Source organism: Tympanuchus pallidicinctus, unplaced genomic scaffold, assembly GCF_026119805.1.
Source record: "Tympanuchus pallidicinctus isolate F22 unplaced genomic scaffold, pur_lepc_1.0 scaffold3, whole genome shotgun sequence".
Classification (NCBI taxonomy): Eukaryota; Metazoa; Chordata; class Aves; order Galliformes; family Phasianidae; genus Tympanuchus; species Tympanuchus pallidicinctus.
In genome coordinates, this window is record NW_026294747.1 from 63,599,910 (window position 1) to 63,626,346 (window position 26,437).

Genomic DNA, 26,437 nt, shown 5'->3' on the forward strand with positions numbered 1-26,437 from the left:
GAGACAGATTTTCTGGCTTTGATCATGCGTTCCCCTGACTGTACTCTAACAGACTCTATTTCCAGTGAGATTCCTCCCAGTCTGCAGGAGTCAAGGCACAGTCTGAAGCTAACTTGGGAAGCAAGAACAGAAAATGAGGCCAGAAATCCAAGCCACTTCCCTTGTATTTCTGCTGCCAGGGCTGGCCTGCAGCAGCCATGAGCCCTCAGGCTGTTTCTCCAGAGGACAGTGGCCAGACTTCCTTTGAAGAGCTTAGCCTATGTCCTCTGCTTGCACTCCAGCTCATTGAAGCAGTAGCCATTGTGTAGCCCATCTTCAGTTCACTTGCACCCCATCCAGCCCTTGGAGATAGCTTTAGTGCTTCTGTACTCATACTGTCTCAAAGTGAATGTCTTCTTGACAAGATCTTTTGGGACTCCAGCGAGATGTTCCTGCTCAGCTACACAGCCCAAACTCAGCTGGCCTTCTGGGCCATTTGTGTATGTCTGAGTTCCAAAGGATAAATGGATAGAAATATATTTAAGCCCACTTCATTCACCACCCTGAAACACCACAGCCGGGAGAGACTGTTTGGGGTTTGGTCTAAATTAATTTGGTCTAAATTCTGGGAGATGAAAATAACTCATAATAAGATGATATTTTAAAAGTTTCACCTTAGAAATTTCCTTCTCACTTGGTCTGACATCTCCATAAGCTGTTTCTAGCCCCCAGTGTGTCTACTAAGAGGGAAAACTGCATTCATCAGTTTACACTATACGTGTTTGAATGGGCCTGTCTGGATTAGCATCTGCTTCAAACACAAGTTCACTTACACTACTATTACAGAACCAAGAGCTGAGGACAAATTCAGATGAAAAATTCTTAAAATAGGGCTGTTTGGGCTTCTTCTCTTTCTAAATCAGGCAGCAGTTCCTCATTGTACCTTAACATACTGGAGGTGTATGGTGGGTCTTTTTCATCTTCCGCCCCAAAAGATTCAGACCTCATTCCATCTCAACCAGGGTGAAGTACCAAGATCCTAGGACACCAAGAGACAGGACTAAACCATAGTTTTCTGACAACCAATGCAATCCCAGAATCTGCAGTGTAATGTGGGATACAGACAGAGTGATGCCCCTGAAGTGTGGAAGAACACAATGAAGCATCAGTTATATCTTGTTGTTACTGCAAAGTCTTTAAGATCTGGAGGGAGAAACACTGGTCCGTCAACTTGTAGATGCTGTGCTAAGAAATGTGCTAAGAAACTTACCAAAACTGGCACTGTGAAACTGGGTAAAGTGTTTGAGGTTAAATGTAAAAACTTGTGACAAAAGGGAGTAATCCTGTAGTCGATAATCCACTCAGATCCCAGAAGCATGAGAATGTGTTGGTGAACATGGAGTACGAGCCCCTTGTTCTGGGTCCAATGCCATAGCAGCCTTGCACACTCCAGCTTAATTACACAGTGACGTGGCTGCTCAGACACTGTCAGAAAGGAATGACTCCTTTGTGGATGCATTTTCCACATGCTTCTCCTTCATGTTGGGTGTGTCTGTTTGTAGGATCCCATGTGGCTTGAGTGAAATTACAGCTTAAGCATTGCAGCAGAAGTACAGCAGTACTTCACCAACATGTTTTAGTGAAGGACAGACGTGTAGATACAGGAGAGAAGTGTGGGAAACAGAGTGAGGCGTAAAGTCAAGGAAGGTGTAAACAGGAAACGAGTGAAAGGGCTGACTCACATCGGGAGACAGCCACAAAATAACAGCACACAAGATGTTCTGGGAGAAAATGGTGGATAGCATATCCAGGTGGAACTGCCAGTCACAGGTTAATTTTAACTGCCTGGCAGAGAATTGGAGATGACCTCAGTAATGGTAAGCAAGGCAAGATCAGTAAGAAATGAAACTTTAAACTAACTGGAACATCAGAAGAAAAAAAAAAAACACAAAAGAAAAAGCCAAAAGCAAAACCAGAACTTTGGCAGAACAAGAAGTGCAATGGAAGAAAGTGAGCTGTTCAGCATTTTTCACCTGGGAGGTTAGCTTCCCACCTTCCACGTCTCCAACTTGACTGTTCAAGTCAGGCTGTTGGTTGTAGTTTCAGTTCCAGATGTGCACTGTAGCATCCAATGGAGACCTGCATTCCAGTGATGCCTCTTTGATTGCATCTGGTTCCGCAGTAATTATGGGATAAAGCATAGTTTTGCCAGTGTGGAGAACAGATACACCTTACCCAATATACAGGTATGAGAAGATGTCAGACTGAGATGACAGAAGTATTGACAGAAGACAGAAGCCTGCTCCTTGCTCTGATCAGGACAAAGATTTAGTACAACGTTTTTGAAAGCTTTCCTGGATATGTGGAAGCCTTAACAAAACCGCTGGAGGGCAGCAATGTCAAAGGAAATCATTCATCAAGGAGGTGGTTGGAATTTTTTTGTGAAGACCCAAACCCCAAAATGAGGCCTTAATGACAAAGTAGAAATAATTGGAAATAGTTTTTTGCTACCTAGGTGATAAATATGCAAAACAGGGCAGTCCTTCCTGTGCAGAAGATATCATTCCACTGTTATTAGTCCAGTAATATTTAGATATTTAATGAATACCTGTCAGCAACGAGTTAAGATTATAGTTGGTCAAGCACTGCTGCTCACTGCTTTAAAACAGACAAAAAATATACTGGCTGATATACAGGCTTGGGTCATAACATCTGTTATATTGATAAAGTATGAGCAAGGCAAATAAAACTGTTGGAACTTGTTAAAAAAAGTGTGAGATAGAGTTCCACTCTGCAATATGAGTATGTACACATCATCACTTATTAAGTACTTGAGCTGCTTAATTGCATTCAAGTCACATTCAGCTATTACATAGACAGATATGCTTTCTTACTCTCAGTCTTGCAAAGCTTACAAGCAGAAAGAACCAGCTTTGCTTGTCTTGTCCATAGTGTCATTTGGGACCTGGACACCTGACCAAATCACCACATGTCTGCGAGGTGATTCTGTTAGGTCACATCAGGAAGGAGCCTTTGACAACACATTACTACCAGAAGATAGCATGGACAACAGCTGATCATCTAAAGGTTCTGGTGGGATGGACCTTGTTATCCCACCAGGAGAGTCTGAAAAAAAACAAATATAGGAAGGTAATATGAACGTGGCAAGATATGGAAAGAGTGGGAAAATCCAGACTTCAGCAGTACTTCAGTTCCTCCAATTGAAATGTCGGGCAGAAGTCATGCATTGCAGTCAGAGAAAGGTCTCTATTTGGACAGATTACACGTGTAAATGGCAAAGTTTCTGTTTGGGGTTTTACCATTTCTTACACGCACAAGACCCTCTTCAGACTTTTGAAGTAATGGTCGTGAAGTGGGTGATGCATATGCAAACTGTTCTTTATTTTTATAGTATTCATATGGTCTAGTATCAGATATGGAGGTTGGCAGCCCAGCCTGTGGCAGGGGGTTTGGACCTTGATGATTCTTGAGGTCCCTTCTAACCAAAGCCATTCTATGACTCTGTGATTCTATGATATGGAAAAGCGAATATATAAGTGAATTAAATAGCTTTACAAAGGAACAGTGGCATGTAATTTTAAATTTTATATGAATAAGAGATGACAGCATAAAAACAGAGATCTAACCAAAAGTAAACCAGTGTCATATGGGAAATGACTGTACAGTCCTTAACAGATCTTGAGGATCTCCCAAGCATTTGACAGAAGGACCTCATCTCCATTTCCAGATTCAATGGTGGGGTTCTGGATTGCAATTGGAAAAAAAAAAAGCATCCAACTTCAAAACTGAGATGATTTGCTTGGCAGTTTTACTGAAAGACAGTGAAGGTGAAAGTACAGAAAGCTTTTGCCGTAGTCAGATTTCATGTCCATCTATATACTATTTTAACCAAAAACATCTGCCACTGCTCTGTGGCTTTCTGAAAAGCTGGGAATTAGTTCTTTAAAAAATGCTGGATTTTATTAACAGCTAGCAAACAGATATTGTGATTAATTATAACAGCACATGATGAGAAAAGTTGGAATTCTGATATGGAAACAAGTCAAAATAGGGATGTTCCAACCTACTTAGGAAGTCAAGGTTATACCTACGAGCCAGAAATAAACAGTGAAGCTTTCCCATTTGAAAACACATGAACATGGCCCTATCATTGTCAGATGACAGCAATTGCTCTGACTTGCTGTAACCTTTGGAACAGGACATTGCAGACTTGCTGAGCTTTCCCCTGGGAAATTTTCAGTTTTCACAGGGAACTGAAAACACAACATTCCTCAGAGTCAAATCTGGTGTTGTATTTGAATGGTGAAACACAGCTTTTGTTGCACTGAGGAACTAAGGTCTGTGATAAGGTGCAGGCACAAAGCCACATGTGACATGCCTGCAAACACCATTCTGGGGCTTGCACCCGAGGCCTCATGCAGATCTGTTCTTGGATGAACAAATGCTGGCAAATTATTTTCGTGATGGCCACTTGCAGGTTAAGGCCATCAGAGGGCAGTAGCACACCAGCACACTGCCCATCACAGTGCCACCATTAAAACTCTGCAAATTCCCTTTGCAGGAATCAGAGTCCTAGAATCATTAAGGTTGAAAAAGACCACTGAGACCACCAAGTCCAACTGTCCCTCAGTGCCACATCTGCATGATTCTTGAATACCTCTGGAAACGGTGACCACCACCTCTCTGGGCAGCTGTGCCAATGCATTATTGGCCTTTCAGACAAGAAAATGTTCCTAATATCCAACCTGAACCTCCCCTGGTGCAACTTCAGGCCATCACCTCTCGTCCTATCACTGTTACCTGGGGGCAGAGGCCGACCCCCACCCCAGCACAGTCTCCTCTCAGTTGTAAACAGCACTGAGGTCTCCCTGAGCCTCTTCTCCACACAGAGCAGCCCCGGCTCCCTCAGCCGCTCCCATCACACTTGTGCTCCAAATCCCTCACAGCTTCTGCTGACACAACCAGGATGCCGCTGACTTTCTCAGCCACCTGGGCACACTGCTGGCTCAGCTAACACCCACAGGTCTTCCACCTCCACGCAGCTTTCTGCCTCTCTGCCCCAAGCCTGCAGCGATGCACAGGGTTGTAGTGACCAAAATGCAGGAGCTGGCATTTATCTGTGCTGAACCTCACACGGCTGCCCCCAGCCCAGCAATCCAGCGCATCCAACTCCCAGCTGCTCTGACAGCGAGGAAGAAGCCCCAGCAATATTGGCCTCTTTCACTTCCAGCACGACGCAGGGGGAGGAAAAACAACAACAGAGAGAGGAGGCAGGGCAAACACAAAGCGCCGCTGCAAGGCCGGTTTCTAAGGAAATATCACCCACTCAAGCAGCTGTTGTTAGCAACCAGCGTACACAGCCATGACGTTAGCACGGGCCGAGGGGAAGAGTGATGATATTTCAGGTTGATAATGAAGGAGGCAGAAACAACCCGGAGGGCAGAAAGGCTGTATGAGCGTCTCCTGGAGACTATGATGCTAGATCAACCGCTCTGCTTAAAGTGACAGTTGATAACAACGGAGCTGCTGCAGTGGTGAGAAGGGCGTTGGGTGAGCAGTGAGGAACAGCTGGGGGGTTCACCCCTTCTATCTCATTCTGGGCCAGCTCTCGCCGCCCGTGCGGTCGCTCAGCAACGGGCAGCAGAGGTCTCTGGGCAGCGGAGGCCGCCATGGAGCAGCACAGCCCCTCCACCCGCTCACAGGTAACGTCTGGCGGGCACACGGAGCTCTTCTTCCATACACATATGGGCTTTAAACATTCATCTCCTCACGTTCTCTCCTCAGGACATCTCCCACTTGCTGAGCAGCACCTTTAAGGACCTGTACACTGGAGATGTTATAGGGGCGGACATAGAGGCCAACTGGCTCAAGTCCCGAGGAGGAGATGATGCTTATCACGAGGCCTTTACAGAGGAGCTGCAGAAGGTACAAGGCAACATCCAGGCAGAGTTTGGAGCTCTGTTCGGGTTACTTTTTGTTACTTTGTGCTGGCTTCAGCCTCACCTATATTAAAATAGGGGCAATACAGTGCAATGATGATACACAAATTCATGATGGATTGATGAGCTGAGGGCAGCTGTATGAGGTCCAACAAGACCAAGTGCCAGGTCCTGCACTACAGAACAAGCCCATGCACGGCTACAGGCTTGCAGCAGAGTGGCTGGAAGGCTGCATGGAGGCAAAGGACCTGGGGGTGTTAGCTAACAGCCAGCTGGACATGAGCCAGCAGTGTGCTCAGGTGGCCAGGATGTCCTTAAGTCGTGCCAGGGAAGGTTCAGGTTGGATATGAGGAAGAATTTCTCAGAAGGACTGATAACACTTTGGCACAGGCTGCCCAGGGAGATGGTGGGTCACCATCCCTGGAGGTGTCCAAGGAACATGGAGATGTGGCACTGAGGGATGTGGTCAGTGGGCACAGTGGGGCTGGGGTGATGGTTGGGCTTGGTGATCGTAGATGACTTTTCCTTAACCTTAATGATTCTGAGACTCTGTTATTAATTTTAAGGTCCTCTATAAAATAAGAGAGAGCAAATCTGAATGCATCAGTAAATGAATACATGAACGCTCACAGCATGTTTTCAGTAATAGATGTGAATACTGATTTCTGATGCTGTGTGCCTGACCAAGATTTATTTCAGCTGACAGTACGTGTCCCACTTCTGTGTGAGAGCTGAACCTGCCACCCAAGGCTCACTTATATTGTCAGAAAATAAAAAAAATAGTGCCCTTATGGGGCACAGTCTGTCTGATCCATTGGATTCATTGACAGTGGAGGGAACTCACAGTAAGCAGGACAGGAAGAAGCATGCAATTTTAGCTGAATGGATCCTGCTCTATTAAAAATAAGTAAATCAGTCAAATGGTTAAATCTTCTGACATAAAAGCTCAATGGAAAACCCACAAATAGGCTACAAGTGCTCTGACACCAACTGAGGTAAATGATACACATTTCTCCTCATCTTTCACATACTCTTGTTGATACATGGGCAGTTGGATACTGCTGCTTAAAGCGGCTCAAGCTAAATGAAAGTAGTGAAGGTGTTTTAGCATGACAATTTGTTCTTGTGAATTAATGATATTTTACCAAGCTCTGTCTACCACTCAGACAAATAGAAAACATTTCTCTGTAAGGAGATATTGAATATTTATTTGTGACGGGTTAAATTACAGTTATTTCTCCATGCTGACTCTTGCCTATGACAGCTTGTAGCAGAGTATAACCGCCGACTGACAGAAGCTGATATAGTAGAAGAGAACATCATTCAGGCACAGGTTCGAGCCAAAGCTGAAGAAGAAAGGGCCCTAAATGTGCTTAAGGGAGATGCTGGGAAAGACTTCCACAAAATGGGATTACCACCAGGTGAGGACTCTGGAAATGCTGTCTCTCCCCATTATATGTGCCCGTAGTACCAGGAGATGAACACGACATTGGTGTGAAATCAGTAGTGGGGTTGTCATGAGGCTCATGTGCTTCTAGTTTAGCTTTACATCGACAGAGCAACTTTGATTTTGTGCAGATATTCGAGAAAGGTAACATCTGCTTAACACTGTTAGAAATTAAATGACCAGGTTGTTTTCAGGGTATTAAACTTGCTTACCCACTTAACTCACAATAAACATATGCACCTTGCTATATATCAACAAGTAACAAAAATCGTATGTTTCCCTGTTGGCTGAACAGCTGAGTTTGAACTGAATTTAAAATTGTGGAGACGCATGTCCACATCCTGGGATTAAAATAATAGATTGTTTATCTATCCAAAGATATTGCCTGATAGTGAGTTAAAAACAGAGCAGAATTTTGGGTTGACTTTCAGGGGCTAAGCTTCAGTGCTTATTTTTGTTTTCATCTTTTGCTGTTGCAGTGGCATCTTCTTTCAGGTGGATTGTGGATAATGAACTTCTCAGAAAAAACCATTTAACCTGTCCTGATGATTACATCACTGATAAATTACCTGTTACTAGAGCACCAAAAGGTAACTTTTACAGAAGAGAATAATTGGGACTTTTTAGCACAACCTGCAAGAACTGAAGCATTGGAAGACACAGATCTGAGTATATTTTTATATTCCAATATAAAAATTCCTTCTGCTTTAAAAGAGTGTAAAACAGCCTAAGGGGTATTAAAGGGACAGTGTCAAAACAGAATTGGTAAATTAAAATTATTGTCCTCTGGAATTAATGGGTTCATGAGTTTAAATTTAATGGTGGTCACACATTTGTTTGCAGTTCGGTATTAATTGTAACTTCTCTGCCTCTATTCAATTTCATTTGCATATTGATGTAACTACATGTTGAATACAAAGTAGAGAAGTGGTTATATCAAGGCAAAAAAACATTTTCAATGAGATAAAACTGTATTCTGTAGGTTGAGATTAAAATTTTCTGATTAGTCAGTATTTCAGTTTAATTTTCAAATTAAGACTTTATAATCAATGGATATCAAGATGTTACAATCACAATATAATCAAGAGAGTTAGGCAAAGAGGACAATGATAACAAAAGAGAATAAAATAGAAGGCTTACCATTCAGCTGGGCTCACCACAAAACACCAGAAGGAGGGATCTCCAGATGAGATCCTTCCCCACTGGTAGCCAGCTCTAAAATAGGTCTAGGAGGAGTGCAACCAGGCTCCACCCCTTCTGGCAGCACAGGTGAATTGCCTTCAGCTGTGCTCCTCTGGCTGGCTCATGGCTCACCTCAGGTGATCAATCAGAGGTTCAGGCCATGACTCAGCAGTTCCCATACATAAGACTATTATGGAAATCTTTGGAACAATGTTAAGACTTCTTCATAGACCTTTCAGACTAAGCTGTTGAATCAGAAATTCCAAGATTTGGGTTGTTTACCCACTGTAATTCAAAACAAAGTCAGTAATCTAAACAGGTATCCTCAATTTCACTGTTGAAGAATAAGAGCATGGATTGAAATGATCCATCTTGTTTATGTCAATTTTCTGACTATCATTCAATCATCATATAGAACTTACTGTAAACCCAAGAGGACGCTCCTTTAAGTCCCACTTGTAAGATTAAAACAGCTTTCTGACAGTAATATAGCTTTCTTTCTACATAGCTTGTTTATCTGATACTTATAAAAGTTTTGTTATTAAATTACTTTGTTTCATTTGTGCAAAATAGGCAATAAATACAAATGAAATTTGAGAGGATTCGCAGGGTTTCTTTTTCCCATTGACAAGACCAAAATAAACTCCTATGCCTGGGCTTAGAATAAATGCTTATCATTCATGTTCTTCTCTTTCAAAACTACATTTTCCTGTGAATTACAGGAAAACCAGAACCTGGCTATGTCAAGGAGACATTCAGTTTTAAGCAGCGCATTTCCTCACATTCATGTGAACGGATGTCTGCGCACCTCCAGAAAATAACTGGTCATCTACCAAGTGTTTCTTTATCCACATTAACTCTACCTTCAACTCCAGACTCTTACCACCAGACCAAAAAGACCAGTAAGGTACATTTAGTGGATTTATTGCTTTTAGTCTGTCAGAATTGTAGGGACTATTGCTAATCCTGGGACAAAAAGTGAATATCTTGCATTACTGATTTGGCTCCAGAATTTTTTCTCTTTGGTCTGCTAAGAACTGGTCTGGAACACCTCTCCTATGAAGAAAGGTAGAGGGAACTGAGCTTATTTAGCTTGGAGAAGAGAAGGCTCTGGGGAGACCTCATTGTGGCCTTCCAATACTCAAAGGGAGCATATAAACAGGAGGGCTGTTTACGAGGGTGGATGGTGATAGGACAAGGGGAAATGGTTTTAAACTGAAACAGGGGAGGTTTAGGTTAGATATTAGGAGGAAGTTTTTCACACAGAAGATGGTGAGGCACTGGAACAGGTTGCCCAAGGAGGCTGTGGATGCCCCATCCCTGCAGGCATTCAAGGCCAGGCTGGATGTGGCTCTGGGCAGCCTGGTCTGCTGGTTGGTGACCCTGCACATAGCATGGGTTTGGAACTGGATGAGCATTGTGGTCCTTTTCAACCCAGGCCATTCCATAATTCTATGAAAAGAGAAATATATTTTTCTTTCAAGTTTTGATGCTTTCATAAGCCGTGTACAGTTATCTTTTCCATTATCCTGAGAGTTTCAGAGTTAAATATTGCATCACGATCTCTTTGTTCTTTGAAGAAATCTAGTGCCTGGCAGAAGGCAGACTGGAAAGGCAGTCCGTGCAAAGCAGAGAGAGAAGAAGAGCGTGCTTACCTTGCCAAGCTTGAGAAAAGACAGAATTTTCTGAAGAATCCCCGCTTTTTCCCACCAAATGCTCTTCATGGAGGCAAATCTCTTGTCATGTCTCAAGGACAGGTGGAACAGATCATAAGCAGCAGAGAAGCAGAATGTAACACAGGGTAAGCAGTGTCTACATTTGATTGCTTCTGAGCAGGAATTCACGGAGTTCCATGTAGAATTACTTTGGATTTACACATGTGTTTTTTAAGCTAAAATATCTGGCCTCTTACATTTTTTTTCCTAAAGTATACACTTTGAAAATGTTCATTTTTTCAATGTTCAAAGAACCAGCAGTAAAATAATGTCATTTTCTTTCTTTCTTTCTTTCTTTTTTTCCTTTTTTAGTGATACCTCATTTGTTCCTGTGTTTCTTGCCAATCCACCCACTGTTTTGTTCTCTGATTATGAAGTTGGCCAGGCTTATGAGGTAAGAACTTCTTTGTAGGGAATTTGTTTGGTCATTGGGAAGCATTTTGTCCCACCACAATCTACGTATTTCACTCAATCTTTTGGCATCCCTCAGTTCAACAGAAATCTGAGCTTCTTCTTTATACTGATTTAATGAGCCTTTATCTTCTTCAAGATATCCTTTCACACATGCAACTAAAACTAACTAAAGAGAATCTTTTCCAATCTCTACTTGGTTTTGGTAGTGTTTGATAGAGACTTCATTGAATAAATTGAGAAAAATGATCCGTTTCAGCTTTTGCAGTATTCCTGATTTTAAGGCCTGTCCTGATGATAAATGAGGTACTACTTGCAAAGCAATAGGGATTTGCAACCCTTATAATGAGTGACAATAAACACAATGTAGTATTGTATTTTCTTTTTAAATGAAGGTAACTGTAGAGCTACAGAACATCACTTCAACATGTCACCGTGTAAGAGTCATTCCTCCCTCTACTTCAGTGTTTGCCATTGGGCCAGGTGAGTGTTCTTTTTACTGCCCTTAAGATCATAAAACTTACTTAAAAGATCTAATGTATCTGCTTCAACAAAGGGTTTTCAGAGACTCTGTGCTTTGTACTGCTCTGGATAGTACAGTGATCTGCTCAGCTCTTTAGAAACTTAATGTTGTTTTGCATTTCTGGGACCATTCACATGCAACTCAAAAGCAGATTCAAAAGTCCTAATGAATTATTTGAAAAGATTAACATTAAAATCTTTGAAATCAGATGCATCTGATGGAATATCTAGACTGAAGCTTAGCCAAAACTCATCTAGGAACAGATTTAGCATCCACTGAAATTAGTGTGAAGAAAGGTCAAGAAACAGCATAAATTGCAGCAAGAAAGATTCAGTTGAGGAAGAGCAATTAAAATATCCTTCCTACGTGAGAGGCATGAGATTAGACTATCTAAGGAGATTGTGCTATTGTGGTCAAAGCATTGTAGGAATGTTTGAAAGTTAAATGCACACCTGTAAATTTTGTTTTGAGGCAGAGGGAAACTGGGTAATAACATGTCTGTGCTTCTCCCCATTTTGTTTCTGTACTTATGAGAAGCATATTTCAGACCAAAAAAAATTCTTCTGAGTTCAGTGGAAGATTGACATATGCACAGATTGCACTGGAAGGCCCTTTGTGGTTTTCATCAGCTTGACCTAGGCAATACATGGGGAGAGGTTACAGGCACCTTTCCAGAGAGACCCGTGATCAGGAAAACCTACGCCAACTTTGGGAGGTTGTGATTTTTTACTTCTTTGCATTTTTTTTTCCAAGGAAAATTTCCAGGAAAGGGAGGAATGATTGCTCCTGGGATGACCTGCCAGTATACAGTCCAATTTGTTCCTGACAGTCTGGCAGACTATGAAGATCATATATTAGTGGAGACTCAAGTAGCGGAACCTCTCCTGATCCCAGTTCAAGCTAAAAGACCACCTCCAGTGCTAACACGTCAGTAATGTCCAATTTTTAAATTTCTCTTATTTTAAATGGATTTTTTTTTTTTATTTGACTGTTTCCATTTTATGTTGCAAAACAAATGTGGATAAATGTGGCAATGCTTTTTCTACGTTTTGCCATCCATCTCATTTTCACTCAGAATAGATTTCTTCGCTATTAAAATGCAATCCTGTCATTTTTTTCATCAATTATTTGTATGTGCCACGTGGAGCTCATTTCTTTCACTGTACTAGAGAAAGGAACTCTTCTATGATCATATCGTGTCAATCCTAAACTTCTAACTGTAAACATTAGGGAATTACTTTTTAGTTATAAATATTTACTGTTATTCATTAATATTCACTCTGTGTTGCATTCACCATATATTGATATGGCAGACCTGTTGAATTCATCTCCCAAATATTTAACCCCAGCTGCAACAACCAAGGCAACTGTTCCACAACACTGCTTTTGTTTAGATACAGCCATCCTGTTACACTGATCTTCTTGAAAGATCACCTTACTGCCATCATGCAATGGAGTTTTTTAGTACGAAGCACCATTCAAATGTAAGATGAATGCAGAAATACACAACTCATACCATTTAACTTTCAAATGGAAAGAGCGTAAGACTTTTTAGGATGACATGCTCATATGTAGCATATTATCTTTAAAAAGTTGTTTAAGAACTAACTGGCTTTGCCATCTGCTACCTTTCACTATCTGTATAAATGATTTTCTGTGTTCCTCATTGCAGTGCCTCGTATTATAGACTGTGGTTTCTGCCTTGTTGGAGGAATAAAAGCAATAGTGTTTGCATGCAGAAATGAGGGATTTAGCACTGGGAAGTTCTGCATAATGCCACAAGAGGCCTGGCCACCTCCTAATTTCAGGGTGAGTGATGACAAGGAAAATCAAAGAATCATAGAATTGCTCAGGTTGGAAAAGACCTTAAAGATCATCAAGTCTAACCACAACCTAAGCATACTACTGTAACTCTAACAACCCTCTGCTAAATCATGTTCCTGAGCACCATATCCAAGCAGTTTTTCAACACATCCACGGATGGTGACTCAACCACCTCCCTGGGGAGCCTATTCCTCAACAACCCTTTCTGTAAAGAAGTTTTTTCCTGATATCCAATCTAAACCTCCCATGGCGCAACTTGAAGCCGTTGTCCCTGGACATGGTATGGCATTGGTGCCCTGCTGTGAAGGCTTTTGAGATAATGATGGTATACTAGCACCGAAGACTTGAGGCCTTGCTGGATACATCTGTACTGTTGCATTCCTTCAGGGATTCACATTTATTCTCCAGCCTAGTCTCCCTGTCTGTCCTCCTGCTTGCGCTCTGACTCACGTCTGGGAGGAGTGGTCAGTTTGTTACTCATAAAGGGAACAGAAATGCAATCAGTTCTAGCATTGCTTGAGCTGTTTTCCTGCCCATCAAAAATATCACTTTATTGACCTGGCTGCACCTCCAGGCCCTAGCAGTTCTCTCCAGTACTGCTTTTTGTTTAGCTTGCCATCACAAAGCAGCATCTAATGGTGTGGACAAAGATAAAATGTGACCGGTGAATTGGCCTTTCATGTGTTGGAAGTAAATGCTGTTGGAATACCTGATGTGCCAGGTTATCCCTCCTGAAATACTGCACATCCTGCTCACCGTCATATGCACACAGAAACAGATACAGCTCCTGTGCTCAGGCATAACTGTTCCATAGAATGGCTTAGGGTGGAAGGGATCTTAAAGATCATCAAGCTCCACTCTCCAAAGCTATAGGTTTCTTCTGTGATGAAGTGTGTTAGAGCTCCTGACCTGAACATTTGTCTCTGGAGACAGCACCTTTCTTCCTTTTGCTTTCATCAAGGTAATTAGAAAACATGGAGTGTTTTTTCTAGCTAAGTCCTATACTTAAGCCACATACTTTAGAGATGTGTGAAATGGGAAGGGGTAGAACAGTGATGTATACTTCCTATTTTAGGTAACCTTTTATTGTGAAAACAATAAGCTGATTTAATTTTATCTTTTTTTCTTATTTGTTTTCTTTTGCCCCTGAAACTCTTAGGCTGTTGCCACTCTTGGTTCTGTGATACAGGATCCATTTGCGATCTATCCTGCTGTTTTTGAGCTAGCTCCAGGTCAGAGTACAATAGTGAAGGTTAGTATATACTGCTATGGAAAGTATTTGTACTTTATAATATGTTAGGAAAACAGCATAATTTTATGAGGTCTGGACCCTGCAAATTTCAGTTTGTATGAACAAAAAATGTTTAAGACCTTTTGTGGAATTCTTCTGGAAGAATTGCTGCTGTGAGCCCTATGGAAGGGTCTTTCATGATAGCTTCTAAGTCTTACCTACGCAGAGATCAGCCAGATTTTCCCCATCCAAAGAATCCTGTTAGAGAAAACAGGTATCAAAGAACACAGGAGTCCTTATTTTACTCCAGCTGGAACATTAAGTTGAAGAAACTTTTCCTTTTGAGAGTTTTCTTGGAAAGATATTTTGGAAAACAAATTATTTCAGCATAGCAGCAGGTACAAATCTTTCATTTCTGCTCTGCTGTTTACTGAAAAAGATCCTGCAGCAGTTGTGCAGGCTGCCACATCTGCTTTCACCAACAGCCACGTTTCATCACTGCATCACTGTGGGGAGAGGATGAATGGTACAGGGAGCACAGCCAGCCTCCAGCCCTGCCTTTCTCCAGTCCTGGCTGCTGTTAAAAGCATCGTGTCATGCAGGTGTGGGTAAAGGAGATGAGCTATTTCCTCTTCTCACTTCCCAGCTGCATTGCTTCAGGAGGGCCACACATGTGGAAGAGGAGGTGGATTTAACACGACAGACTTGTAGGCAGTAATGGATAACAGAAGACATGGCACGCGGTACCAGAGCCAAAGGTTGTGTAGTTTGGGAATCTTTTTTCTTAAGTGAATCTCAGGAAGAGCACACAGCAGCTGGCCCTGCTCACACTGCTGGAGCTTTACAGGCAGCATTGCCTTTGCTCAAGGAGGAAGAACTGATTGTGAGGGTGCAGTTTGTATGACTAATGTAATAAACTGCCTCCAACTACAGGGACTACAAAGGCAGCCTGTGGTGACCGACCAGATACACATATGTAGGTGTAGTTGCCCAGAAGGCAACTATTTCTTTTGGGCCTGTGTTAAGGGAACTTGGCTCTGTCTGCTTCTTGTAAATGCAGGATTATTTGTTATTATTGTAAATGTAGGATTATGAAGTCATTAATCACGAGGACTGTCTGTTACTGAGCACTTATAAATTTAAGTTTATGACTTCCCAGAGAAAAGCCAGGTATGGACATCACTATTGCCCTTTTCTCTTTCAGGTAGTGTTTTTCCCTTCTTTGCCAGAAGTCTCACAACGAACATACACCATTGTTTGTGACAACTGCCAGGTCAATGATATTACAGTCACAGGTTTGTTCCTAATGTCCTTCTAACACTGCAGATCCTCATAATGTGAGTGGTGATCAATGGACATATGGATGTGAAGCAAATTTGGGGCATATCTTGGGTTAAGGAGAGATGGGCAGTCTTTGGTTGACAAATGAAACCAGTTTAAATTATTGCAAATGGTGAGTGCTTGTCCTCTGATGTACTTGTGAGTACTGTGACGTTAGGCTTAACTTCAGATCCATACAATCACCACAGGTATTTCATTCAGTAAACTTTAATAATGCTTTTGCTGCTTATTCTGATTATACTGGGAGCCACATGATCAACCATTACAAATGCTCTGCTGTCTTCAATGAAACAATGCTGATGTAAATGAGCTGTAGCCGTGAAATCCCAATCTGTTAAGATCATAAAGTGAGGATCTCAACTGGTAGATGGCAATAATCAAAACAACACCAGGAAAACACTGTACTGAGCTCTGAAAGTTGAGGAAACACCATACACAGTCAGGATATAACCAGTAATGGCCACTGCTGACATTTGGTGTTCATGAGTAACATAGCAAAGTTAGTAGCCGGATGGTAAACAATAATACCTATTTATTTCTTCAAGGGGTTGGACAGCTGATAGCTCTGGAGCTTCTGCATGTTACAGGTGGAGAAAGCAGCCCTGAACCTGGTGAAGTCACTGATGTAGCAGCTCAGCACCTCATACGATTTGACCCCCAGAACCCACACACCACCACACAGAAGAACTTGGTTATAAGAAACTCTACGTATGTAACCACTACTAATAGCATAACGTTCTGCAGTTGGAACGTACTGGTAGGGATCTCATTTGTGATGCCATACTCTCTCAGACTGCAGAAGTCTTCATGTGGCCGTTGAAACTTCATGTGGAAGCTTTTTGCTTTGTTGTATAGTAATTGAGGTTCAAGGATATGGATCTAAGACAAGGATGACTGCAGAAGTATTTAAGAAGGTCGTCCAGGTTTTACGCCATCTAACTTTCGTGCCTACAATGTGTATTTGTACAGTGGAATGAAGCACCCTGTCCCTAGAGATGTTCAAGGCCAGGTTGGATGGAACCCTGGGCAGCCTGGTCTGGTATTCAATGGGGAGGTTGGTGGCCCTGCCTGTGGCAGGGGGTTGGAGCTTCATGATCCTTGAGGTCTCTTCCAACCCTGGCCATTCTGTGATACATGCCTGTCTAGCTAAGCAGCTGTACACCTGTCCTTTCATAGAGCAGGGGAACAGGATGCAAATCTGGACTGAATGTAGGCACCTCCCATAGAATGAGACAGCGCATTCTGGACTGCACCAGATCTCCTGTTTAAAAAAGGAACCCAGTGTGATTAGCTCAGGTTAAAATGTTCATGATCCCAACTTTTGTCCCCTAATAGATTTAAATATAAGCTCTATTTAAAGTCAAAGAATATGTCCCTCTGTAATTACATTGTACTGAGCATGGTAGAATACTGATCACTCTAACAATAATAATCCTCTAATTTGCATGATTCTAATAACAAGAAGCTGCTAGCCAACAGAGCAGTGAGAAGTTCAGTGCTATTTCTAGATACACTCATGTAAATCACTACTTGCTACAGTACATTTCTGGGATTTTACCTGGCCTGGAAGCCAAACGTGCATAATGCCAGAACAGTGTTGTTTGGGCATAGGTATGACTTGGTGAACTAGATGCTGTATCTAAAGAAGGACGTGACTCTGTCAACTTCCTTCTCCTAAAGAATTTTCTCTGCTTTAGGATCATGACAGCATGACAGCATTTGCCATGGTGTTAGATTTGTGTTAAACAAAGCTGGGCAGTCTTAGACTGAACTCAGTAAAGAGAAAACTTAATGATGCTATAGAAAGTGATACAAAGAGTTGTTCAGTTTTTTGTCATTATTTTCATTTTGAAACTCTGCTGTCCTTTCTCCACTTTCTAAGGCTAAGTTCTTGAGGTCAAAATGAACAAGGTTTTAAAACTATGAACTCATCCCATGGGATATACTTCTGCTGAAACAACCCAGTTAAGCAACACTTTCTGGATTACTGCTGTAATCTTTGCTGGAGCCCCAGTTTGTTGACACGTTAAAAACCAGACCTTGTGTTTGGATTAAATTCAGAGTGTTATGTAGATCATTAGCAGTGATCCAATGCAAACATACTGATATCAGAAGGAATGGTCCTGTTGATTTCAAATTCTTGAAAAAAGAGTTTTAGTGTTCCTTAAAAGTTGCATTACATGATGAATTGCATGAATCATAGAATCACAGAATCACAGAATGGCCAGGGTTGGAAGGGACCTCAAGGATCATGAATGTCCACCCCCTGCCACACACAGGGCCACCAACCTCCACATTTAATACCAGGCTGCCCAGGGCCCCATCCAACCTGACGTTGAACACCTCCAGGGATGGGGCATCCACAACCTCTCCAGGCACTCTCTCTGTGAAGAACTTCGCCCTGACATCTAATCTAAACCTTCCTTCCTTCAGCTTGAAATAAGAAAGCATAAAAATCTCTTGCATAAATATACGTGCATAACTTCCTTCAATATATTAGCATGTTCTCCTGTGGAATTTAGGTACTCTTACAGTGCTGTCTTGTCATCTTGGTAGCTCACAAGGACTGGTAACTGTAATCCCCTGCAATTCTAAAGAGAGGAATTATCTACATGAAAACAAACAAAAAAAAAGTAACTGAAAGTTTTCTGCCAAAATTCTCTCAGCATCTAATTTTTTCTTTAATGATAGCTTTATTCTCTTGTTTGTCGATCTCTTTGTAGCCACGTAGAACTTCCTTTTTACTGGCAGATAATAAAGCCCAATCTGCACCCAGTGTTGCCAGGAGAAACTGCACACTCCATGACACTTGAGTACAACCGAGAGACGGAGTTGGCTTTCTCCCTGAGTCCTGAGCAGGGAGTTCTGCTTCCCCACGCTGATCATGACTTTACCCTCACTTACACTCCACAGGAGGTATGGTTTGTGATTCCTTCCTATCTACAAACTCCAGCTGTGTGTTTTTATGCGAGTCATAAAACCCTTGCTGTGCAGCTTTGTGAATTAAATGCAATTAGCTGGTACTGTGCTCTAATAAACAGTATTCAGAACTAAAAGAAAACATATTTTGACTGCTAAGTATGAGGCAGCTTCTGATCTCATGTGATTTTTGGTACTGATTGAACAGCATTAACTTTAGATGAGACTGTGGACACATCCTCTTAGCTGCAGCTGTGCTGGCTGGTAAAGCTGCCATTGGTAGCACTACCATCCCCTGACCTGATACTTTGGGTCTGCTTTGGGGATCTGCTCTCAACCTACTGCAGCCCAAACTGACTTGGGTAGCAAACTGGTGATCTCAACTCATTCCAGCCACAGGAATTTGGGCTGAGAAGGGTCCAGAGAACAGCTCTGTGGTGAAGTTCTAGCAGTAGCCTTTGTCAGAGGAGTGATGATATGCAGCTGTGGTAGAGGGTGCAGTGATGTTCGAGTGCAGCTGAACTGATGGATGTCTGTCTTCATGTCTGTTCTCTCATCCTCGTAAATGAGGAGTATGAGCTCACTGCATTTAAAGAAACACGAGCCAAACTAAACCCATGAGTACAAATATCCCATGTTGTGATGATGGACAGACATAGGAATGCCTCAAGTAAGTGTGGAAGAGAAATCAGCTTGTAAGAAAACACTTGAGTGAGTCAATATGAAAATATATTAATGATATTTTCAAGATTTTAGTTTATTAACACAAATATTTGATGTTTACATCTACACGTAGATAAATATCTCTTGATAAACAAACAAATCCTCTGCAAAACCCTTCAGATTTAAGGCCTGCCTCTGTGGTTGTGTTTCTGTTTGAATACAGGAGGTTTCTTCTTTATCCCATCATGGCAAAAACAGTTTTTTTAGTTCAAAATTAAATTGACGGCCAAGTAAGTTAAATGTCCTAAAGTGGCTAAAGCAAATTCTGTTAGCACAGCAATACTAATCTTCATTTGCAGAGTATTTACAGATGTTTGTGTGTAGTATGCAATATACCAGGGAGATAATAACTAGCATGTCAAAAATGAATGTTTTTCTTGGAACCATACGCTATGAGATCAGAATCTTGGCTTAATGTTTTGCAGTCAAACGTGTTTTCTTTTAGTACTTCTAGATTTTGAATATGGTTTATCAGAGTTCAGGATCTCAGCGATGATTGTTCATTATTTAAATGTAAACTCAGTTTTCATCTCAGTTTTTTGAATTCTCAACGTAGCCAATGACTTGAGAGTAACATCCCCTCTTTATCTGTACAGCTGAAGATTTACCACAGTATGATACAGCTGGTTCTGAGGGACATCCCAGAATCACCTGGGTAAGCTGAGAGTCAGTGCTTTCCAGCCACATTTTAGCTATTGCATTACATCACTGGGGTTCTCCATTTTTCTACTTACGGTGGACTGGCAGTTGTAAAGGATTTTGTATGCACAGCCAGCAGTGGCACAAATAGCTTATCTCAGCCTGTCCTCGTGTCTGAACACGTGCCTTAGCCCTAGCTGAGGCTGCCCCTCTCTTGGAAAGATACTGTCATTTGTCTGTTTCCTATGCTTTGTGCTGAGCTTCCCATCACCTTTTGTTATTGCTGTTTGTCACAGCAGTCTATGACTTACATATTTAATCCATGAATGTTCTGGGACGGAGTATGTTAAAAGACTACTGGAAGTCTTCCTGTTGTTTATTGCTCCAACCTGGGTTTACTGCACTCCAGCAGTGTGTAGTGGAGAAGCTTTTGCTAATTTGCACTTCTGATCTGGCAATTAAAAGATGGAGCCAAGTTGAACAGTTAATAATTCTGCCACATTTCCTTCTGAAGTTTTGTAAAGGAGAGAATGCTCCAAAACATCCCAGAATACCTAGCAGAGGATGTAATAGCACTGGATATAGAAGTGAAAGGATCCACGGAGCCATTTCAGCTTCTTCTGGAACCATACGCCATTATCATCCCCGGAGAAAGCTTTCTTGGTGTAAATGTCAGAAGGACATTTAAGGTTTGTTTGCTCTTTACTTCATTTATATCAGTTGCTTTGTGACTCTGGCTGTCAGAGGTGCTGTTAGAAGGCATCAGATGATCCGTGTGATTTTAATTTTTCTTAAATATTTCTGAAGGAGGCCATGCTGAAATGCCCTCGCAGGCCTCCTCAGCCCTGTGCTCAAGCAGAAAGCTTTGCTCTGTTTTCATCTCTGAGGTTTGATATTGCAGAGTATTACGCTTGTAAATGCTTTTCTGGGTCACAAACCAGTGCTTATCCATCTGCCAGCGCTGCAGTGCAGGATTTTTCCAGCTGGGAGGAATTAACCCATGGATGATTAAATTACTTTGTAACAGAGACACTGTTTGTTTAAAGGACTACAGCAGGAAAGCTACAGAAATCCCTTCTGCTGAAGCTTCTTAGACCTATTTCTGTGGCTGCAGATTCTGTTGATTTCTGCTTGAATATTATGGGATAAGATTCTGCTGCAATCCACTCACTCAGCATTCATTTCACTATAGGCTAGGATCATTTTGATTCTAGTTATAGCTGGGAAAAATAGGTCTATTAGCAATAGCCAGGCAAGAAGACACTTCCTAGTTAATGATCTTTGTATTTTTTCTTAGAGAGGTTCAAATGCAATGATGTTCTGGAGAAGGAAAGGAAACATGGGTTCAGATTTCTGAAAATACCAAATCCCAGTGCAAAGGTAGCCACTGAATTCATCTGGTTAAATATGGTGCTTTGGGCATAGATCTCCACCTCCAAGCTACCTGCTGTAACTTTCCTTATAGTGCTTCGCCATCCAAGGGGTGTCTCCTAACATCTCCCAGGCTAAAATAATGTGGAGGTATTGCTTCTAGCACTGTCTAATTGGCAATATTGACTACAAAGAGAGCCCTAGAAGATGAGATCAGATAGGGAGCTCTCAGCCACTTTGAAGACATCTGAAATCCAGTCAGCCGAATCCTACTTCTTGACTTGGTTTTACATGACAGAGGGAAGGTGACAGGATGTGGTGAAAATAGAGCACAGCACTGGATTGGTAGTGTTCAAGTCAGAGGTTAGGGGTTCTATGCCTTTCCACTTTGTGTTTGTTCATTTTGTGTCAAGATTCAGGAGAAGATACAGTATGCTAGAGCTGGATTCAAACTATTTTAGAAGGCACTAGCATTTAGAGAAGAGCAGGCTGCAGGGAGACTTCATTGTGGCCTTCCAGTACTTGAAGAGAGCATATGAACAGGAGGGGGAATGGCTGTTTATGAGGGTGATAGTGACAGGACAAGGGGGAATGGTTTTAAACTGAAACAGGGGAGGTTTAGGTTGGATATTAGGAGGAAGTTTTTCACCCAGAGGGTGGTGAGGCACTGGCACAGGTTGCCCAAGGAGGCTGTGGATGCCCCATCCCTGCAGGCATTCAAGGCCAGGCTGGATGTGGCTCTGGGCAGCCTGGTCTGCTGGTTGGTGACCCTGCATGCAGCAGGGGTTTGGAACTGGATGAGCATTGTGGTCCTTTGCAACCCAGGCCATTCTATGATCCTGCAATTCTATGATTCTATGATTTATTGGGGATCAGGACATCATTAAAGTTTGCAATACACGTATGTGATGTGTGACTTGCAATACCTAGTTTGCAGTGCATCACTGCTCTCAGCACATGGACTTGTTGCTGTGCAAGCTTCTGGTATGTTAATTAACTTTAATTTTAATTGTTTCAGATGTGGAATAACAGCAAGTCATTGATCAGGTATACATGGGAGAATATCACAGACTGTGCCATTATGGAAGTTGAACCTCTTACTGGTGTCATAGGTAAAGTTTCTGTGACATATGAGTATCAGTTAATGAGAGAAATATTTAAATTGGTACAAGTGAATGAGAAAAGCTGTAGAACTTTATATTGCAAGGTGTCAGACAGGGCTGATCCCCAGCCTGCTGGACCCAGCAGGAGGCTTCATTTGGTTCCAAGAGCTTCAGTTCCAGCCTTACAGCAGCTTATTTCTGTTCAAGAAAGCGAGACTTTGATTCTATATTTTTTTCTTTTCTAGATATGAATAAATGCTGTGAATTTGAACTGATGATTACTGGGATCAGACCTGGGTGTGTCAGCCATAACCTGCAGTGTCAAATTGAACATTCTGCAGAGCCAGTTGTGCTGCACATTGAGGCTGCTTTTAAGGTAAGAGCCAGCCTGGTGTTGCAGGGCCAGGCTGTTGGCTCTAAAGCTTTTTGCTTCTTGAATGCCTGACAGATCTAGGGCAGTTACAAATACAAAGCATTTTTTGCTATCTAGTAACAATTGTGTAAATGCTGATATTCCCACAACAGTAAGATGTTTCTCTATTACACAGAAGGCATTTGCTTTCTGCTTTTCTCTGTGAAGTAGAACATTAATCTTAGCCTAGTGTATGCTTTTTAATTAAGGAGTTTTGGCAGAAAAGTCCATTTTGCCATCTGTTTTCTGGTGTTCTAGGGTCCTCTTCTTCATATTGGTGTTCCCTCACTCCGCTTAGGTTTGATTAAGCCAGGTGAGAGTGTGGTAGGAACCTTTGAGATTCAAAATCTGTGCCAGCTGCCAGCACGGTGGAGAATGCAAGAAAGCCAGGTTTGTCTAGCTGAAAGGAATGAAGAGGTAAGTAACTGCTACAGCTTGCCATGCTCTTTCTTCAGCTATTACTTCCTCAGGCTTAGCAACTGTGCTGTTCATTCCAGATACGAAAAGTTTTATTTCTGCAGTTCATTATGCAGCTGGTTCTGCAGTTACTTAAGGCCAGTTTGGATGGGGCTGTGAGCAACCTGGTCTAGAGGGAGATGGCCCTGTCTACAGCAGGGTGTTGGAACTGCATGATCTTAAAGGTTCCTTCCAACCCAAACCAATCTATGATTCTACGAAGTGCACAAGATTTTTTAGAAAATAAATGTATATGAGGTTTTTTTAAAAAATAACTTTTGTTAATTTCAGCATGATTGAAAGAGCCATGGAGTATTTCCTCTATGTCAGGGATCTGGGCTACTGCTAATGTATGTAATGGAGTAAGACCTTCTCATTCTGAGGCTGCTCAGCACTCTTCCCACACCACTGACATCAAAAGGAAGTGAGGATATCTGGACTTTAGGATGAGTGCTTTCTCTAGTAATAAAACCCAAACTATGCTTGCTTGTACCCTTTACATCACTGACCATTCAGGGAATTGTTTGCTTTTATTGTGGCAAAAATGGTATAAACAGTGCTTGGATATTTTGTTTTCCAGGACAGCTTGTGTCAGTTCTGCACTGAAAGAGGAGTTTTCTGTTGGTTATCGCAGGAGATGGAAGGCTGTATGAGGCTGCTCTCTAATTTTATGACTCCTTCACCTTTGGATTATTTATTTTTTTTCTTACACACGATGCAGATGTGTCACCAACTCTGGTTGAAATTTGATGGAAAAAGAGAAGGATTTATGAGGGGTGGCTATGGCAGCCTTGCAAAACAGCTGTGTGTGTGCTTGTCTACCCCTTTTTCCCAAAACAACTATAATCAGAAGTGCCTGAATCAGGATATGCTCCTCACAGTCCTCAAACCCTTCTTTCTCACATTTGTTATTCCTTTGTTTCCTGCATTCTCAACACTTCCTAGGACCTCAGAGATTGTAGAGACTTAATCTGTTGAATTTATCACCCCAGAGCCCATTTGTATTGCAGTGGAGATGACAGATCAATTTCTTGCTTCCTGCATAAAAGCTGCCACTTTCCTTTTCCTTAATCTCTCCAGCCCCTGTCCCACACTGGTGCTTTTTCAACTTCTTTCTGGTCTTCCAACCTTCCTTTTTTGACTCTCTGTCCAAGAATCTCCCCTTGGCATCTTGCATAGCTGCTGTTCAACCTCTTTGGAAGTAGCCACTGCTACTAGTGCTGACTGCTTTGCAGCCCCCCTCGCCACACGTACAGGCATCTCTTTTAAGCTCTTGGCTTTGACAGCCCTTCTCTGAACTCATGGCTGTTTCACTAGCTGTCCCCACAGATGCCAAGTTCCTTCTCCTTGTTTAGCCAGGTTTTCACAAAGCTATCACTGCTTGTAGTAAAATCTACCCAGATGAGACTCCAGGGGCAGAGAAACATGACATGTGTGAGGAGAAATTGGACACACATGAATCTCAATGGGAGCGTATAGGTACAGCATTTTACACTTCCTTAATGGGCATCAAAAGCGTTTCTATTCCCTCTCTTCTCTCCCAGGTGTCTCCCTTTACCATTCAGCCATCTGCTGAAGAATTGCCTCCTTTGGGCACATGCAGTGTGTCTGTTCAGTACACGTCATTGCTGTGCCAGCGTCTCCATACAGTCTTAGAACTAGAGGTAGAAAATGGAGAAAAGAGGTAAGGGGAAAAAGCCACATTCTGCTTTATTTTTTCCTGACATTCACATGTGATTTTCAGCATGGGTAGGTTTGTCTCCTAAAACAAAAATACATAGCAAAAACTCAGAATGGGCTCGTGTAGCCTATCAAAGAGCTAGCTAATCACTAATATTGCTAGGTAAACATCATCAGCATTCTTTCCAGCGTGCTGTTGTATGTCTAGCACATCTCATTAACGATAACAATAGGCCATCTGTGTGTTTACTTCCAGTTACCTTCCTGTTTCTGTTGAAGTTCAGACCCCCCAGGCATGCCTGTTATCTAGTCATCTAGTGCTCACTGAAATGTATACTGGAATTCCTGTCCAAGCAACAAGCAAACTTTTCAACCAGACACGGCTGCCAGCAAAATACTCATGGGGAAATGTAAGTGCGTTTCTAATAAAGCAGGGCTGGAATTTGCATCAGAATACAAATAATAATTGAAAGCTTTTCTGATGTGTCCTTTGGCTAGTGGTTCCTGTCTTCTGGCTTGTGAGCAGGACTTTGGCTTGAGACCAGACTTTATGAAGAGATTATCTACCCGTTGATGTTAATGTGCAGTTACTGACTATTGATCACTCCTTGGAGGGCGGTGTGGGCAAAGTGGGAGAGGAAAACAGGATGAAAGCTGCACTAAACAAAGTATTGTAGATATTCAGGTTTCTGCATTTAGTTCAGTAGAACAAAGCAGCAGCATTGCTTTTGAATTGTGTCTAAACTTGAATTCTGTATTCCAGGTGGGTTTGAACTCACAGATTAGGACTCCTAAATTTAATGTCAGTAGGTGGGCTACTGTCTGAACTTCCTTTTCAGTGATAGAAAATCTGGGCAGGAGGTCAGTTACCAGAATATAGCTGTTTAGTGTCGCTCTGAGTGCTGCAGAATGTTCTTTGTGACCTCCATTTCACTTAGGAAATGTGGTCTCTTGTAAGTCTTGCCATGCTGGACTACTCTATGGACCTGTGTTTAGGCAACTGAATCCTAATGTGTTCATATTGTCAGTGGAACCCAGAGAACTATTCAGCTCACTCTGAAATTGACACCTGCTTTAGTATGCAGAATGACCTCTAGAATGTACTGAATGTTGGCTATAGTGGTAGTTTTGACACCCACTACATATATGATTAACCTGTAAGTCCTATTATCAGCGCCTTGGTCATTCAGATCCATTCTGGCATTTGAGACTTAGCTCAGTTGCCTATGTAAAAGCATTCTGTGCCATCTGAGATGTCCTCACATGCCTGAGGAACTCTACCAGTGCATGCAGATGGTGCAGGACCTACAGGAAAACCCTTTGGAGTAGCTGGAGCCTGGAAGGATACCCAGGCACTGTGCACAGTACCTGGTGTTTGTGTTTGAGCAACTGAGGTGAACCTCTGAGTTCATGTCAGTCAGTCACACAGGCAAAATTGTCTCTATAGGCCTTCTCTGTAGTTAGCTGGAGAGACCTGAGGCACCTTGAGGAGTTCGTTCCAGTATCAGGTAAGCTGACCTG

General features: G+C 42.1%; 2 protein-coding genes across 5 annotated transcripts in view; one reads left to right on the plus strand and one right to left on the minus strand.

Moving 5' to 3' along the window:
• LOC128087323 (mitogen-activated protein kinase kinase kinase 3-like) overlaps window positions 1-26,437 on the minus strand; it is a 129,309-nt gene that overhangs the window by 9,169 nt on the left and 93,703 nt on the right. The window lies entirely within an intron of this gene.
• DLEC1 (DLEC1 cilia and flagella associated protein) overlaps window positions 5,376-26,437 on the plus strand; it is a 37,862-nt gene continuing 16,800 nt past the window's right edge. For all 4 annotated transcript variants that reach the window (XR_008209785.1, XM_052696738.1, XM_052696739.1 and 1 more), the window contains exons 1-21: window positions 5,376-5,702; window positions 5,785-5,925; window positions 7,204-7,360; window positions 7,866-7,976; window positions 9,291-9,475; window positions 10,149-10,369; window positions 10,596-10,677; window positions 11,090-11,177; window positions 11,971-12,144; window positions 12,890-13,026; window positions 14,201-14,293; window positions 15,477-15,567; window positions 16,159-16,321; window positions 18,337-18,529; window positions 19,852-19,910; window positions 20,409-20,583; window positions 22,284-22,377; window positions 22,614-22,744; window positions 23,039-23,197; window positions 24,781-24,920; window positions 25,173-25,326. Coding sequence is in view for 3 of the 4 variants with exons in the window: in XM_052696738.1 (XP_052552698.1) it covers window positions 5,670-5,702; window positions 5,785-5,925; window positions 7,204-7,360; window positions 7,866-7,976; window positions 9,291-9,475; window positions 10,149-10,369; window positions 10,596-10,677; window positions 11,090-11,177; window positions 11,971-12,144; window positions 12,890-13,026; window positions 14,201-14,293; window positions 15,477-15,567; window positions 16,159-16,321; window positions 18,337-18,529; window positions 19,852-19,910; window positions 20,409-20,583; window positions 22,284-22,377; window positions 22,614-22,744; window positions 23,039-23,197; window positions 24,781-24,920; window positions 25,173-25,326 (2,781 nt within the window). In the remaining variant the exon portion in view is untranslated. The remainder of the gene's footprint in view (window positions 5,703-5,784; window positions 5,926-7,203; window positions 7,361-7,865; window positions 7,977-9,290; window positions 9,476-10,148; window positions 10,370-10,595; window positions 10,678-11,089; window positions 11,178-11,970; window positions 12,145-12,889; window positions 13,027-14,200; window positions 14,294-15,476; window positions 15,568-16,158; window positions 16,322-18,336; window positions 18,530-19,851; window positions 19,911-20,408; window positions 20,584-22,283; window positions 22,378-22,613; window positions 22,745-23,038; window positions 23,198-24,780; window positions 24,921-25,172; window positions 25,327-26,437) is intronic.